This window comes from Pithys albifrons, chromosome 9 (genome assembly GCF_047495875.1).
Source record: "Pithys albifrons albifrons isolate INPA30051 chromosome 9, PitAlb_v1, whole genome shotgun sequence".
Taxonomy (NCBI): domain Eukaryota; kingdom Metazoa; phylum Chordata; class Aves; order Passeriformes; family Thamnophilidae; genus Pithys; species Pithys albifrons.
In genome coordinates, this window is record NC_092466.1 from 22,596,360 (window position 1) to 22,613,834 (window position 17,475).

At 41.1% G+C, this 17,475-nt stretch overlaps 1 protein-coding gene and 1 pseudogene across 3 annotated transcripts in view; both read left to right on the forward strand.

Moving 5' to 3' along the window:
- Positions 1-17,475, forward strand: part of ADK (adenosine kinase) — a 270,131-nt gene that overhangs the window by 1,366 nt on the left and 251,290 nt on the right. The window contains exons 1-2 of one of the 3 annotated variants that reach the window (XM_071564266.1): positions 5,329-5,366; positions 12,568-12,642. In XM_071564266.1, coding sequence (XP_071420367.1) covers positions 5,344-5,366; positions 12,568-12,642 — 98 coding nt within the window. In that variant the 5' untranslated portion in view covers positions 5,329-5,343. Of the gene's footprint in view, positions 1-5,328; positions 5,367-6,074; positions 6,275-12,567; positions 12,643-17,475 lie in introns of those variants that run through there. The other 2 variants (XM_071564264.1, XM_071564265.1) reach the window with 2 other exon arrangements.
- On the forward strand, positions 929-1,044 carry LOC139676045 (5S ribosomal RNA; annotated as a pseudogene).

The following is a 17,475-nucleotide window of genomic DNA, read 5'->3' on the forward strand; positions in this document are numbered from 1 at the left end:
AGAGATGTACTTTAGCATTGAGATGAGAACAGTCCTTTTTGGTGCTGACGTCCTTTCTGAAAGAACTAATCCTATTAAATTTGTCAAAGTCAGGGTACTTGCTTCTCTGGCAGCTGAGTGAGTTTTCAAGTTTAATAATAGTTGACAAGCTAAGTTGCAGATAGTGGAAGAGTAAAAATGAAACAGCTCTGAAAGCAAATAAAGGACAGGCAGCAGGATAATGTAATCAAAGAGCACCAACGATGTTTACGAACCTTAAAGCAAGACCGGGCAAGAAGCTGACAATTGTAATGTTTCTGTTTATAAAGCTTGTTAGGGGAAATTAACATGAAATATGAAAAAAGAAAGAAATTTGAAAACATTATTGGTGTCCTGAGTTAAAGATTTAAGGGTTGTTTACAGTGGAATGAAAGGACCTGGTGACATACTGTAGTAAAAAGTGATTAAACAGAAAATACTACTTCTGTAAGGTGTAATAGATACAGCACGAGGAACATTGATAGAACTTGTGTAATCTAATTCTATTGCAAGACATTTCAAAATGAAGTGTAAATAGACTCAAGCTCTGTTTCCTAAGAGGAAGAATGCCATGGTTAACTGGTGATCAATAAAGTTAATGTGTGCTGTGGGCCACAGGTTGAACTCATGGAGCCGTTGGTGTTGGACTAAATTTGACAGACTGCAGCACTCATTTGAGTGTAGTGGCAAGAATGTGATTGGCTGAGTACTGTTGTGGGACTTAAAAGCCAGTATGGAAGGTACCAGAATGGTTGAAGTTCCGTGACTTGGTTGTATTTTTAATGAGGTTCGGTTGTTAGTACAAAGCACTGCTACACATGCTTGGAAAGAGTTAACCTACAGTTTAGAAAAGAAGAGAATAACACTTGAAAATTTTGGGAGCTAATAGCAATGTATTTGTTATACCAAGAACTATGGCCATGCCTCCCTGACACCCAATCCCGTCAGATCTCAGAAGCTCAGCAGGGTCAGGCCTGGTCAGTACTTGGATGGGAGACCTCCTGGGAATACCGGGGGCTGTAGGTTCTAGTCCTGAGGATTTCACTGTCACTGTCCAAGCTTGCTTGGCTGTGGCAGATGAACCTTGGGACTTAAATGGTGGGGACAGTTCTGTGCGTGCTGTGCCTCACCTAAAAAATCCATTGTGCAGGCTGGCAGGGCACACCCACGTGGGGAGAGCCCTTTCCAAATCTTCCTTCACGATGCTGAGCCATGAATGAAGGTTATACCAAGAATTAGAGGAAACTGTAGAGAGCAATGTCTTGCTCTCAACAGCTAGATCTGAGGCTCTTCGACCTCTTCACAAGTCCATGTCTAATGGATTCAACAAGGATGCTCATGTACCTTAATTATCCTCCTATATGATATTTATCTGAGCCTTTCCTGTGGCTACTGTGAAAACTATTTAATATAAAAAATCTATTCTACTCTGCAACATCAGCTGTACCTCATCAACAGCAGCAAATGTTTCCTTCCCCTGTTTTTTTTTGGTCATCGTTTTCTCTCTCAAAGTGCCACCATGGAGGTTTCATGGATACATACTTTTGACCCTTTTGATCTTTTCAGACAAAAGAAAGCATATTGCTCCCTCACGAGGTATGCAAAGCTGACTGGGTTCATGAAGCTACAGTTGTTTGAAAGCAAAATATGATGGCCAGCTTTTGCCACCCAGTGAGCAGCACACAAAGGCTGAGACCCAAACTGGTGTTCCCAGCTCAACAATGTGTTGTGCTGACATTCATCTGCTGGGAGGTAGGTTTTGCATTGTCTTTATTGACGGGTGCAAATCCCCACTAAAAACCAGTGGGCTTTAGGCAAGGCCATTAATGTGTGCTGCCTTGTTTCAGGCTTCTGACTGCATCTCTGCTGTGTGAAATAGAATATCATTGTGTGTGTGTCAACTGTACTGTTTGAACAGAAAATAGGCTTGCAAAACTGCAAATGGCTTGTCACTGAGTGGCAATATCAACTAACTAGAAACATCATGAGGTATTACTTTAGAGGAGAATTACTAAGGATTTATATTCTTTTATATTTTGTTTTGTTTTGGAAGTCTCTGAAAACCCCAGATTTCTGCCAACAGCCTGGTACAGTTAGGAAAGAATTCAGACATTCTCCGTAGAAATGTTTGAACATACATGTACATATCTAAATAGAAATATGCATGTTCTTTTTTTCCTTCAGCACACAAACTTGTGAAGGCCCCTGTGCTGCATTAAGGCCTTCTGGCTGTTCTGCAGCTGCTGTATTGATTGAGTAGTCATGACGTGGCTGGTTGTTTGCACAAATCAGTTTATCTACATGAAGATAATGTATGCATTGAATTTGACAAATCCTTTATACTGAAAGTACGAAGTACAATATTCCTCTTCTTCTGTTATTATTAGACATTTCTTTCTTTTCAGAATAAATTATCAAATGCTTCGTGCATAATTGTTATCAAAAGGAGTCCTTTGTCATTACTGTTCCACTAGATTTTAGACAGCTTGATGCTAGTGACTGTACAAAATATCACCAATTTCATGCATTTTTAGTTTTCTTAATAAGCTGACTTTTAATTTAGCTTATTTCTTCATCAGCTCTCTCCAAATGGAAGAAGATTCTGAATATTTTAAATTAGCTGTGACAAAGCTTTCAGTTAGAATTTAGTAAATTGTTTTTCTCCCTCTTTTATTATCTTTTACCCTTTTTTGTAATTTTTATTTTTTATTTTCACCCTGCTCTCCATTTGTATTTAGTTTCCATCTTTGTGGCTTATAGTTTTCTCACTTTCCAGTTTCTTGTATCAGCAAATAGAGGTTAACCTTTTTTTCTGTCAGTAATTCTCATGTCCTTGGTACAAAGAAAGATCTGAAACTTAAGCACTTCGTTGAGTTTGTTCCCAGAATTAAAGCAGTAGACTTTTTCTAGAGATGAATATTTAGACCCCTTTAGAAATTAAACAAATAGTTTTGAAGACACTGGCAACAGGCCTTGCTAATTTTGCATTATTTAGGATGTAACAGCAGCAACCTTCCCTTCCAAGTTGTGTTGACAGAAATATATCGAAAAAGGAATGACTTGCAGCATGGAAAGTACCTCGCTCTTACCATGCAGGCACTGGTTTCCATTGTTCAGATACGTAACTCTCAAATTAATGGTTAGGTTGACACGTGTCTTCACCCAGCCTTTGATGTAATTTGTGGGATTTTGCACAGCATGTGTCTTGTTTTCACGGTTTTGTGCTTTTGTTTTGAAGAAGCTTGTTAGGGTGTTTTTATCCTTCTACTTGAAGTAATTCCTTGCTTTATGGTAAGGAGTGTGTAACCTGAGAAAAGAGGAGGTTGTGAGAGGGCTCTTTGTTCTCTGGACCACAAGCATGGCTGGTGTCTTTCTTTCCTTACTGATGTTACCTGCAGCCCACCTGGCCAGGAGGGTCATCCTGAGGGGCAGTGATGGTTTAGACACAACAGCCTTTGCCAATATCCTGCAGAAATGTGAGCCTCTGCCTTGCTCTGCTGCCTTCCTGAAGTCAGCGGGGCTAGACCTGTCCCTGGGGCTGCTTCAAAGCTGGATTACCTGTGGGAGGAGAGCCAGTGCAAATAGGTCTATTTCATCATGAGGCTTGAAGTTCCTGAGAGTTTTTCTGAGATTTCTGGGTTCCTTCTTGTTCCTAATGAAACGACCTGTGCAGAATTACCTACCTAATTGGATCTACTAATACTGCTTACAAACAGACAAGGAAGATGCTCAGAAAAGAGAGCTGAGTGAATGTGGAATTAGTTGAATACAGTGTTAGTGTAGCAGTGTGAAACTCTTCAGAACAAGACCTTTGCTTACTCTGCTATTGCTGAGGTATATTTCATGTGGAAATGTTTGAAGCAAAATTCTGGCTTGTGATTCAAGGTTGTGATATTGAATTTTAGTAGTTACTTACACAGCCACGGTACACAAATATTTCACAAAACCAGTTCCAGATGCAGGGAATGGGTTGCTATCTAAAGGTCATTACTTAGTATTTGCTGACAATGTATTGGAAAACCTTATCTTCCTGGAAAAAGTAAATTGAACTTAAAGATAAACTGTGAACACTATGTTTTTTTCCAAGGCTGTTTATTTTTTATTTAAATTGCTGTTTTAAAATACCAATTTATTATTTAATATGTATAATATCAAAGTATTTTCTATGAAGGAGATAAGTCTTCAGATATTACTCAGAATTCAGGGAAGGGAAAGGGATTTTTTCCATTTTGAACTGTAATCATTTCCATCATGATTGTTTGACCACAGTCAAAGCTATTACGCACTTGAAGGGTATGGTAACATAAAGCTACTTGCTGACTTTATGCTACCTTGGGATTTTATTGACAATGAAAGCTTGTTGAGGGTTTTTTCCTTGTACATTTAGTGGTACAAAGCAGTTCTAACTGTTTCAAGGGCTATTTGTAATATTTAGCTGTATGTTGCAAATGACTGTAAATATAGATCATGTTAAAGTATTACATATGTTTTCCTGGATGTATCTTTATGTGCTTGTTCAAGTCAGGCAAGGATTTATTAGGGAATCTACAACTTGATTTTTAAAAGACCTGTTTTTATAATTTAGAATACAGTGATGAAACCAACAAGACCATGCTGTGTTATATAGTTATATAACTACAGTTACATACAAGAACAATAGTTATATAACTTTTGTTATATTTGACTGTGATGGGATTTCCCCCTTCTCCTTCTTTTAGGTTACAAAACAGAGGTTTGGCTGTTAGTGAAATTGTTAAACTAGGGATAATAAATTGTTCAACTTGGATCAGAGGATAAAGACTTTATATATCCAGATATAATATTTGTATTTCAGTAGGGTTCAAAATCTTTCATCACGATCTGGGGGACCTGTTGAACTCTGTGTTGCAACAATAATAAGGGCGCAGATGTGTTTCCCACTCCAATTTGACTTTTCAGGACCTCTGACACACTTTGATATTGAGAATTTTGTGATAAGTTCAGTAAGGGGTGATTATTTTTTGAGTGTACAGTTTAGAGAACTAGCAGAAATTGAGCATATATTTTCCTGTTTTCTTCATGTGACACTGTAGGTCCTTGAGCATCATGAACATGTCAGATTTTGGCATCGTCTCTTCTGAGACACCAAAAATAGTTGGAAAGTTTGGCTTTATTTTTTCTGAGTAAAATATTCCTATTTTGTGGATGGAAAGGAAGGGAAACTTTGAACTAATAACCACATGATTAGGAAGTTGTAAAGTTTAAATATTTAGTTAGAGGTGACACAGCAATACTTAACAAAACAGGATTCACTTTTGGCAAAAACAACCTATTGTCCTCAGTTTCATGAATCTGTGCTTTTGGTGCTGGTAAGTTAACACGAAAAGTGCCAAATCTTCACAAGGTGGCAATAACTTCGACAGCCACATGAAGAGCGAGATTAGACACATGGGTTTGCCGACGCTTTTCCCTGCGGATAGCGCAGCGCTGCCGGGGTGTCAGGCAATACACGTGGGCAGGGGGCGCGGGGCTGCCTTTCGCTGCCGGCGTGTCCCGCGCTCCGCAGGGTGTGCGGGGCCGCGGGGCGGAGGTGCTGTGCCGGGCCGTCCCGCGCGGCTTCGACTCTGCCCAAGCGCGCTTGTAAATAAATGGAGTGAGAACGCGTTGGTGTCGCGTGCGGGGCGCTGGCGTGCGGCGCAGGGCCGGGCAGGGGTTCCCACGGCCCCGTGACAGGCGAGGGGCAGCGCTGCCAGGGGCTCTGCTGGCCATCTTTACTGCGGGCGGTGCGGCTAGAGCCCCGCAACTCTGTGCGGCCGCCGCTGAACTCGTATGTTTGTTTCGCAGCTGCCGCCGTGGCCCTCGGTCGCCTCCCGGGCCGGGAGCGGTGACAGCGGCGGCGGCGGGCGCGGTGCGGGGGGCGCGCGCTCTGCGCCCGTACCAAAGATGGCGGCGGCGGAGCGCGGGGTGCGGGCGGGGGGTGCGGGAGGGCGGTGCCGCTCGGTACCGGCGCTCCCGCACCGGGCGCGGGGCCCGCCGGCAGCGCCCCAGCTCCGCGCGCTGCCGCCCGCACGGCCGGGCCCGCCCCGCCCCGCATGGCCAATGGCGGGACGCGCGCGCGGGCGGGGCGGGGCGCGCGGGGGGCGGCCGAGCGGTGGCCGGAGCTCAGTCGGGGCTGGGGCGCGGGGCGGAGAGGGGACACCGACACCGCCGCTGCCACCAGCGCCACCAGCGGGGCTCCGCCGCGGGCGGCCGGGCGTGGAGCCATGGCCACCCTCAGGTAACGCCGAGCCCCCGCGCGGCACAACCCGGAGACCCGGGGAAGCGGCGGTGGGCGCTGATGCTCCCGCTGGCGGGGCGGGCGCGCCCGTCGCGATGCTCCGCCGGAGCCGGGCTCTTCTCCCTGCGGTGCAGTCACTGTGCGGGGCAGCGCGGCTTCATCCCATCTGTCGTCCCCTCCTCCCGCGAGTGGGTTTGGCGGCGGCACGCCCGCGCCCTCGGGGCGAGAAGGGAGAGCAGCGCCGGTGCGCTCCCGGTCCCCAGCCCGGCGACGGCAGCGCTCCCGGCCCCTAGCCCGGCGGGGGCATCGCTCCAGGGGCGGCCACTGCGCTCCTGGCGGGCAGGTGGGCGATGCCGGTCCGCAGGGGCAGCGGCCGCGAGACCCCGAGCCGCGCCCGCGGGGGATCCCGAGCGGTGCGGGGGCTGCGGGCGGCGTCCCTCGGCGGCAGTGCCGCTGTCACAGGTAGCGCCCGCCGCGGGGTCCAGCCACCCGCCCTGGGAGCACGGGCGGCGTGGGACTCCGGCAGCCGCGGCTGAGCCTTACACCCTCGCCATAGCTTGCCGTGACTGGAAGCTAATTTTGAAAGAATCCCGAATAACGAGAAGCAAGGTCATAATAGCAGGCTGGAGCTGCAGTGGTGTCAGCCTGTCAGCGATACCTGGAGAATGACAAACTTAACATTCAGTGAAAGGAGTTACTGAGACCAGTTTTTCTTCCTAAAACATTTCATCTTAAGGTCGAATTGTGAAGTAAACCGGTAACCTTCATCATGTAGTTACTTTGATTAGGCCTTCAGCTGCTAAAGAAACGCTTAAAATTAAAATATAAAAAACTTAAAACGCTCAATGATCATTCAAGGCAATTCTCTCATCTCCTCTCTCCACCATGCAAACTCTGTATTAGGTTTCACACTGTTTCTGACTGAGACAGTAACTCTTTGAAATTGCAGTAGTATTGCACTGTTGAAGCTTGTGGAGTTAGCGCAGCTGCCTGAGGAGCTGGGTGGTGGTGGAACAGATTTTTTCCTGCGACAGCCTTGCTTACATAAGGCCAAGGCGTTTAGGCTTGGCTTCAAAGTTGGAACCTGTGAGTGTGTTGCTCTAGAAGACTATGAGAGTTTCATAATGAATGAAATCTTCACTGAAGATGTGCCTTTAAGTCAGTATGTAAATATGTAACTGCTTAGCCAAATATTGCATTTGTTTAAGACCTAAGTAAGGAAAGCATGTGAGACCGCTTTGTATGTTTAAGGTCTATATGCTAAAGTGATTTGCTGACCAGTGATGCAAGGAAATTGGCTGAACTCTGAAATCATGGAATAATAGATATGAGGTACTTTTGTGTCAGAGAGGTTATGATTAGCAGTAAATATCATCTTCCTTCTAATGATGTTACATAGGTAAGTGGGATGAGACAAGGATACTCTTAATTGAGAGCTGATAGCTATTCAAATGCTATGAATCTATTGCTGCTTTGCAATAACTGCATGTATAAATGATTTTTCATAGATTCACGTCTTGTGTTATATGGTGTTTAACTCTGTTCCTTTGTGACTGAAATGAGTATGCTGAGAATAGGCTTAAAACATGCCTTGTTTGACCATACATTTGAGAGCATAGTCAAACACTTGAGAAGTATTAATGTTTTAGATCTTACAAAATCATATCCTGTATTTGTAAAAGGAAGACTAGGCATACAGCATTCTGCCATGCAAATACACACCCCAGTATCTCAGTCATGTTTTATTAAGCCTTTCTGACTTGCCAATATCCAAAGGCCCAAAATACTCTTCTGGCTCTGGGCCAGTAACTAATAATAAGCTTTCACTGATATTTTGATGTTGCTCATCCATGGAAGTGCGCAACAGCATGATAACAATACTGTGTGATAGATACAGTACTGCTGATGTTCAGCAGCCAACTTGAGTAAGGACCGTATTTTAAAAAATGCCTGCAGCAGTGGAGCATGATACTGGACCCAGCTTTCCAGATCATTCAGTTGAGGTTAATTTTGTTGACATTTTAGAAAAGGTTCAAGGGTAGCTCAGTACTGTTGTTGTGGGCTCTTGTTTGCTTGGGTTGTTGTTTTGTTTTCATTCAGTTTCATTTTATAACTTCTGGAACTTGTGTGAGAGTAAGGTGTGAAACACAGGCCATTTGTGTAAAATCAACCATCTTGGCCATCTTTGAACAAATTGACATAATTAACAGGTGAAGATTTATTTACCTTTAATGTGTTACATTGCTTGAACTTGTAATTACAACTCACACTCCTTGTAGTCCAAAGTCAAATGACAGACTCATAAAATACATTGCCTGTTGCCAAGAGTTTAGAATGTAAATATGTACATCAAAGTTTTCTGCAGTTCCTGTTGTTGCTGTAGTTTTGCCTGCTAGATGGACAGCCTATTTTTGTGTCCAAACAACTGGCAGATTGTCATGAACATTTTATTGGTAGTTTAAACACCTCATATGTATGTGCTCTGTGTGTATGTGTATGCATATACACATATACATGCTGATCCTGTAGTCAGTTATATATACCCTTAATTTGTGCAGGTGAAAGAGTTGTCACTTATTTCTTGAAGAGTAGAGCCAAATAGTCTTTTGCAATTGATTAAGTGAGTTAAGCAAGAACACCTTTCTCCAGGACTCTTACACAAGAGGAGGCTGGGGATTACTTACATGTGTGGTTTTTGTCTGTTGCAGAGATGTGTTTCCCAAATAACCTATGTATTATGGAATCTCTTGTTTCAGGAAATTATTGGTGCTTCCTCATTATGTTGCATGTCTAGTTGGCTGGAAATAAACAGTGAAATTTTTATCACTGCAGGTGTCCAGTGTGCCTGAACAGCAAGCGTAAGGCCAGTAATGTTCAAATGTACTGTTCAAAGTCTTCAGTTTACTCAGAATATAACCGTTTAATACCTCAGTTTCTTGCTCTGGAGACTTGTAAATTTAGCATTCTGCAGGATCATAAATACTTCGTTTATTTTATGCTTTTATGTGACTTTACAGAGTGTATGAGATTTAAATTTTTTTAAAATTTATTTTTTACTGAGGGAAAAACTGTATCCAAGTAGCTGCTATACCTCATGTCGTGCCACAGAAAAGTGCAATAGTGTCACAGTGCAGAAACTTTGCAGCCTCCCCTCAATAAGGAAAGGGTGATTTGCACTGCACTGAACAGTAGGTAATGTTGGGTTAATCAGGTTGGATAGACTAGTGGTTTGCACAGCCAAATCTTCCTCTTTAACAGGAGAAACACTGGATTTTCCAGATTGTGTTTCACAAAGCTTGTGTTAGAAACTGCTGGTCACAGTGGTGATCACAGAATCAGTTACGTTGGAAAAGATCTGTGGCATTACTGAATCCAACCTCTTAAATGTCTGCTTAAACTTGTTGGCTTTTTAAATTTGTGACATAGAAATTGTTCAGACTTTTCCCATTTTACCCATAAAGGTATTTTTGGCAAATGCAGTAGCAGTTAAGGAAAGACAGTCTCCAGTACAAATGGAGTGTATGGATTTTTCTCCTTTTTTGCCAATGGAATATTAACATTAATTTTAAGCATGGTAGTTCTAGTACGCTGCAATGTTCAAACATATAGTTGAAAGAACAAAAATTGTAGGAATATGTGTTAATTGACTAGGAATTAGTATATGTTACCTTATGTGTTTAGATTATTTACAAAAATAGGTAAACATTATAGCACAACTTGATTTCTTCATAGAAATCAGACAGTTAAAGTACTCTAATGTGTTTGAAAAGCTGTTAAGTTCTGCTGTCCTACATTTGGTTATGAGAAACAACTATGCTGAATTTAGGGAGAGTTTGCTCAGAGTTTTCAGTGGAATGTTTCTGCACATACACTTACTAGACCAGTGATAGCTACCTTGGCCCTTAAAACTTGACCCCAAATGTCACCCTACGTGCTGCCTCTGGAATACTTGGATGGAGATGGTAAAATACTGTGGGACAAGGAAGGCTTAGGAATGAGCAGGACTTGTGTTTAATATAAAGAACTGCCTGGATTAAATGGCACTGAAAACGCTGGTTCCTGCCACTACTGACATATTAGGAGTTTGTATGCATGTTATTGGCTTGATGGAGCTTCTGTACAAAGTTGCTCTAGTGCTGCTTCAAGTATATTGACCTGCATGTTTTTCAGCCCACACTTGTTGAATGTTTGATGGTTTGGTTTTCGGTGGAATATGGTAACTTCTTCATAGGCAGTGACCTCAACATGTCAGCTGTATTTCAGATTTTTTTTCTAAGTACAGCTGCTGTTTTCTGGCATACTGTGCACTTAAGTGCTGACACCTTATATAGAAGTTATTCATGATACACATTTTTTTCTGAAGTATAGGTATAAAGTTGTTGATGTATAGAGTTTCACAGTATGTGAGAATCAGCTAAACATTAAGTACAGGGACATATAGCTTGGGACAAATCTGCATTCAGCACTTGGAGGATTCTAACTTCTTAATTCATTGGCCTATGGTACAACTTAGGCAATATTTAGATTTTAAAATGGAGAGAATGTTCTGCCATGTGACTCCAGCTGCAGTCCCCTTTATCCTTATATCTTCATAACTGTCATCGGTCTCTCACTCTTCTTGTCTTCTAGCTATAGGTATAACTTACCATTATTTAGAACACTGTGCTATTTGGCTCACTGACAAATGTATTTAGTCAGTCTTGCAGGTTTTTACTAAGTAGATGTTAACCATCTCAGTGAGGAGAGAGCTGGATTTCTGGCTCCGTCTTCACAGAGCAGTATCTTCCACATTTTATTTACAGTGAAATGGGTTCTAAAGCCCTGCCTTAAAAGCCACAATAATAACTAATATACTTAAAGCAGAGTTTACTGTGTCTCAGTATCAAGATTATAAATCATGCTTCATTTGCGTACTTCTGAATTTTAGCATTTAACGCAGTCTAATGTGGCATTATAAGGACAAAGAAGTTTGTGAACTTCGGGCAAGTAGTTTCAAATTTAACTAGCTTCAAATTTGACAAATATTTGTCCTCCTTTTCATAGCAGTTGCAAGAGGAAGCAAGTGACTGAGTTTCCAGCCTCTATTGGACACAATTAATGAGATTGTTCCATATAATTCCCTTTTTGGATGTTTTAGATTCTTTTTTCTTACCCTGCTGAGTAGAAATTAATGAAATCTGTCATTTAGTAGGCAGATGTTGAATCTTGTCAAAATTTATCTTGTGCTAAATGGGCCAGAGCAATTGAAAACTCACTTCTTTGAGATTCAGCCTTGGATAGGCTGCAGATAAACTTTGGATCCAGCTGCAGTGTTACAGTAGTACTTCTGGGGGCATGGATCGGCAGGAATATTTTTTCTTCACAAATACATGGTAGTGACATAGTAAAGAGGGAGGCATATTCAGTGGTCATACTGATGGTCATACTTCTATGGCCAGAGCAAGGATGTGCCTTGCCAGCTGGAGACAGTAACAGTTAGTTTAGCCAGGAATGTTGTGGATTTGGATGTAGTTTTCACCTTCTAGAACAGCTGCATTCACTCTTACTTGACAGTGGGCCATGTATCTAATCCTTTGGTATTACTGCATTATCACCCAAGTACATGCTATTCAGGAAAATGTAACACATGGTTTCTGAATTAATCTTAAAAAAGAAAAGAGTTAGTCATCCCTTTTAGCTGTTTACAGTAATGTCTTGTTCTTACGTGACATTAAGTCATGGTAATGAATTTCGAATTGCTTATAAAGTACATGCATTCTTACCAGTAGACAGCTACACTGTTTAGGATGGCTGACAATGCAGAATCCATAGTGTCTTTATTTCGGTTTATTAAAACAGGCTTAAATTGTAAATTATTGGTCAGTAGCAGAGTAGACCCAACAAGTAAGTGTGTCCAGTGAAATTCTTAGAACCTGGAGTGATGCTCCCCCTGTCTAAAATTTGGTATTACAACTTGAATGCAATCCTTTAAAAATACAGAATGTGGCGTGCAGCTCTAGTTCTTTATCTGAGTAAATGACAATTTAACTGAATATATACCTTTACATATTCTTGACTGATTGCAGGCTCTGTGTTGATCAAAGAAGTTCATTATACGATGATACTTCACTCAAAATTCGCTTCTCTGTGTATATGCCAGCTCTCCATGTGTCTCCTGTGCTGGACAAAATGCATATCTTTTTGTTCCTTAGCTTTATTCAAGAAAAACTTACCTCTAATAAAAGAATGTCTTTAACATATTATCCTGGGAACAGTAAATTAATGCAAAGCTAACTTGATTTATTCTCTCACAGTGAAAATGTCCTGTTTGGAATGGGAAATCCTCTGCTTGATATCTGTGCAGTTGTGGACAAGGACTTCCTTGACAAGTAAGTCTTAATTTCTTTTTTTTTTCTTTAAATTTTACTTTGAATGTCAGTTTTTTTCCAGAATGATTCCTATAAATAAGCATAGGGCTCCCTTCCTGTGTGATGCTGGATTTGTGCTGATCTCTGGGATTCTGGCCTCATGCTGAAAGTAGCCATCATTGTATCTGTCATTTGTCTGTTCTTGCTACTACTTGAAGCTGTGGTGGTGGTATCAATGAAAAACTTCAGTGTTTTCATGTGGTTTTCCATCTAGTTTCTTTATGCTGCTTTTGCTAGCCCTTAATTGGAAGCAGTCATCAACTTCAGTAAGATTTAGGTAGCTCTTGTGAGAATCTTTATGTGCTACTTTTGATTTACTATTACTGCCTCCTTTTCTCTCTTCAGTGATCATTTTATGGCAAATAAGCCATTTCGGTAACACACCAAGAAAAGTTGTGCAAATGTACCTTTTTTTAAGATACTCCAGTTTATCAGGGAGGAACAGGAGCACTTCTTACTGGGTGGGCTCTTATCTTGCTCACGCCCAGTTGCCCTGTTACCACCCATATATCCACCCCCCTGGACTGCTTAATTGGCATTAAACTTACTTTTTCTTGGATCAGCTTAGAGATTAGTCTTTGAGGTGTCAAATACAGTTGCTCTTTTAAATCTTTCCGCATGAACTCTCTTTCTTCTTGTGGCTGCCACTTTTTCTCTGGTTTGTAAGTGTTCAGTAAGTTGATTTAATCTTTCAGAGTGCTTGCAATTCTTAAATTTTTCAAGTGTGAATATTTTTTTCTCTCATTGTACTTGGCTTTGTTCATGGGAATACTGCATCAAGACTAAATTTCTCAGCTCCAAATAACAAACAAATGCAGAGTTTGTGTATTATCAGCCACAGATCTTTTGTTCTGAAGCTTTTAATAATAGCAATATGTTGTTTTGCTCTAAATATTTCATCATTCAAATTTTGTCTAAAGTTATGTTTAAGTGAAAGCCTGCATATTAAAAGCTGGAGGCAAAGTCAAGAATGTAATACAGCATATCAATCTCAAACATTTTGAGTGTTCAAAAAAGTAAATTAATCTGTTGAAATTCTCTGCCTTTTGTTTGAAATAACTTATAAAGCAATCTCTGAAAATAAGTAATGACCCCTCCCAACCCAACAATACCTCTGAACTTACCCTTATAAATCACTGACGAAAAAGAGATGGTGGGATTTATACTGCAGCGCTGAAATCCTGCAAGAGTGCATTGTGCTTTTCACTGAATGTGCTGTGTTGTGCAGTATTTAATTTAATTTAAAAACTAGAAGTCTTATGGACTCAAATTTGAGTCCTGTCAGACAAATTAAATTAGCTCCTGGAACAGCATATGCTCCCTGAGCATTTCTTTACTGCCAAAATGCCTTTGTGGGGTATTGCATTATTTAAAGCAATAAGCAGCCTTCCAGCAACATTTTCACAAGGGACCTGCTGATGGTGTGATAGCTCTGGTAGTAACCTTAAAGCTGAGAAACTTGTTTACCTTCTTCTCACGCACCTGCTTTTCTGTCTAGCTCCCTATTTGTGAGGGTGTGCACTGCAGTCCATTTAACAAACCAACAAGCTTCTGCAATACTTACTGAAATGGGAATGAAATATCACTCTTCCTCAGCTTGTGAAGGGAGATAAAATAGCAAACCTAGCCATAGAACAACTGCTGGAGTAAAGTTCAAATGCTCGATGGAGGTGCAAGAACATAGACATTTCAGGACTGTGAAGCATTTGAAAGAGAAATTATTGCTCTTATTAGCTAGTCTCTCTGTTTTTTCTTGTCAAACAAGACATACATCCATCTCTAGTCATGTAGTGTCAGCTTTTGGTATCTTGGCTACCTGGAGTCTGTTTCTCACCTCTGACTGGATGGGCACGTTTAATGGGGCCACGAGGCCAACTGGGCTCTGACTTGAGAAGGTGGCTTAGTAAAATAAGGAAAGAGTTTAGGTAAACACCCAGAAGAATTTTATGTGTTTAACTAGTTCACTGTTTCTGTTAGTTTATCCTCCTCTCTAGTATAATCAGTTTTAAGAGTAAATACCTTTGTTCAGAATAAAGGACAATGTTGCAAGTTTAATGAATGTATTTTGTCAATGAAATGAGAGTATTGAAATGAACCTGAATCCAGCTTATTTTTGTAACTTCTATTAAGAAAATGCAAATGGAAACAGCATAAGATTATGTAGGAAGCAACATTTTAACAATGTTTAAGTGGCCCACAATCTATGTCATAAATAAACCTGAAAATAAATACATAATGCAGTCCTACCCCTGGCAGATTCCAAGCAACCTGCTGCCATTTAATACTGGATTGAGGAAATAAGCAGTGTTGAAGGGCTGGAGTGGGTATTTTTGGCTTCTGTTGTTAGCACAGCCCTGTCACTTCTTTCAAGGTGGATTTTGGTTTAATTTGGGCTCCAAAGTCTTTTGCTTGCCTGACAAGTTTTGGAAAGCTTTAAGCTTTCCTAGACTATTTATAGAAGAGGCAGTCTTAATTTATATCACCACAGAACTTCACCGTGCCTGTCTGAGGTTTTCAGACCTAGCCAGCAGCCGTCTGGCATTGCCTGAGCCAAAGAAGCTTCGGCCTGATCAGGTTTTTGTGTTTTCATGGTCCCATTTCTTATTTCTCTTCAAGGAGACAGTCTGAAAAAGTGTTAGCAATGTTGATGGCACTGTTGAAAACTGGTGATACCTCAAACCACTTCAGTTTCTGTTCTCAGAGCTGGAAAGCAGTCCTTGAAGAAAATACAGTTCATTATGTCCTTGTTCTTTTTTAGTATCCGCATGAAAGAAATATCAGAAATTAATTTTGGTTTTGTTTTCTTGTATCCTTTTAATTTGAACTAACACATTACCTAACAGTATTTTAGTTTAATTTTCTTAGGATGTAGATACTTGCTCAAAGAGCAGTTTTTAGGGGTGGGAGGGGAAAGAAGGATTGATGCTTTGTGGGTGAATTGCTAACTATAGCTATGCTCATCTGTGAAAATAACTTTGCTAACCGGTATTCATTAAAGCTTTTGGTATAGTCAGTTCTACCCATGACATTTAACAGGAATGATTCCTTCACCTTCTGTATCTGTAACAGGCATTTAAGAATAACTTAATCTATACTACATATATTGAACACTGATAAAGTGGGCAAAGAAATTCTGATTAATGTGCCAAAGACATCTAAAGAGTCTATGGATACTCAGGGCTGCTGACTCCTGTAAATACTCCAATGTCCTGCTGTTAAAAATTAGGAGATGGCATGTGTTTCATTGCTCTCCCTAGGGCACTCTGTTTTGCAAATACTCATTTTTTGACATTTACCCAACTATAGTTAATTTTTAGGCTCTAGAGATCTGGTCATTACTTGTTATCTCAAGTGGACATCCAGCAGTTGAGAAGTGTGTTCATTGTATGGATGTGAACATTGCTGTGGTCCAATGTTTGCCTCTGTGACTGCACCAGCTGAGGAGGAGAAGAGAATCAATGCTGACAAATTCACATTGACAGAATTATTATGCCGGTCCTGAAACATCTAAGTATGTGATGACTTGTATCTTCCCTAACTGATCACCAGCACCTGTGTTAGTATGTGAATGTCTTTAGCTGATGCTCTTAGAAAGGAGTGGAGATACAGGGATAAATTATGATATATGTCCTATCTGTCACATCAGGGTTAAGGAATCTCTTTGCTTTATTTCACTCTACTTTCTGGGCTCTTGACCAGAGCCATGATCTCATGAGGTGAGGTATGTTTACTACTCTGGCTGCCAAATTCCATTATAGTTGTAACCTCCAAACTGATTATTTTATCACCATCATGGTCCAGGATTACAAGTTTCTGTGTGATTACTTGTTGGTTGTCAAAGCAGCCCAAGTATTTTTCTCTTTATGTCTTTTTTTTCTTAAAATGGACATCTCTGGCTATCTTTCCAGAAGTTTACTGAAGATGCTCAGTAAAGATCTGTAGTTTTAAATAACTTTCATGCCCTCTACCATCTGCTCCTTAGTTTTCTTCCCCGCCTTATCTGTGACACTGGTGTAAATACAAACTATGTTTAAATCAAGAACTAGGTTTATATTCTTTTCACTGGAAAAACAGGTTTGAAGAAACAGGAAGAGAAGAATGAATTGGGTCTTTGAAGTGATGATTGCTGTGTAAAAAGAGAGTATCACACTGAAGGAAGAAATGCTGTCATTTCAATCCATAATTTCACAAATATGGATATGGATCTCCTGCAGTGTGCTATTGACTTGTCTAAATAAGGTGACTTTTTGTTCACCAAACTCAGGTTTCAACAGCCGTTAAGACTTCAGTGCAAGAATAGCCCATCCCCAAAAACACACACTGGAGTGGGCTTGAAGACTGAGAAAGACAAGTGGTGTTTCTGTACCAGGCAGTTGCAGGATCAAAGAATGCACAAGCTGAGATATGGACTTTGCTGCCACATTTAAGTGTGGATTCCTGTCCCCTCCCTGCTCCTGGCTTCCAACTTTTTCAGTTTCACTCGTGTTCACTTAGATTCTGTGCTTGACCAATTCTCCGGGACAGGTTAATGGCGTTTTGTATTGCTTGGAGTTGGGAATTGTGTTACTTCATGTCCTGGTTTCATCTGAGACAGAGTAAATTTTCTTCCTATTGGCTGCTACAGTGCAGTGTTTTTTTGGATTTGGTGTGTACTGTCCATACAGTGAGGAATGTATGTAAAGTATGTAGCAAGAACTTCAAAACCTGTCCCTGAAAATTTGCCCCTTTCCCCCCCACGCCCTAGCAGACAGCTTGCTTATGATGTTGCATTGTTTCAGTAATCCATGTGATTGA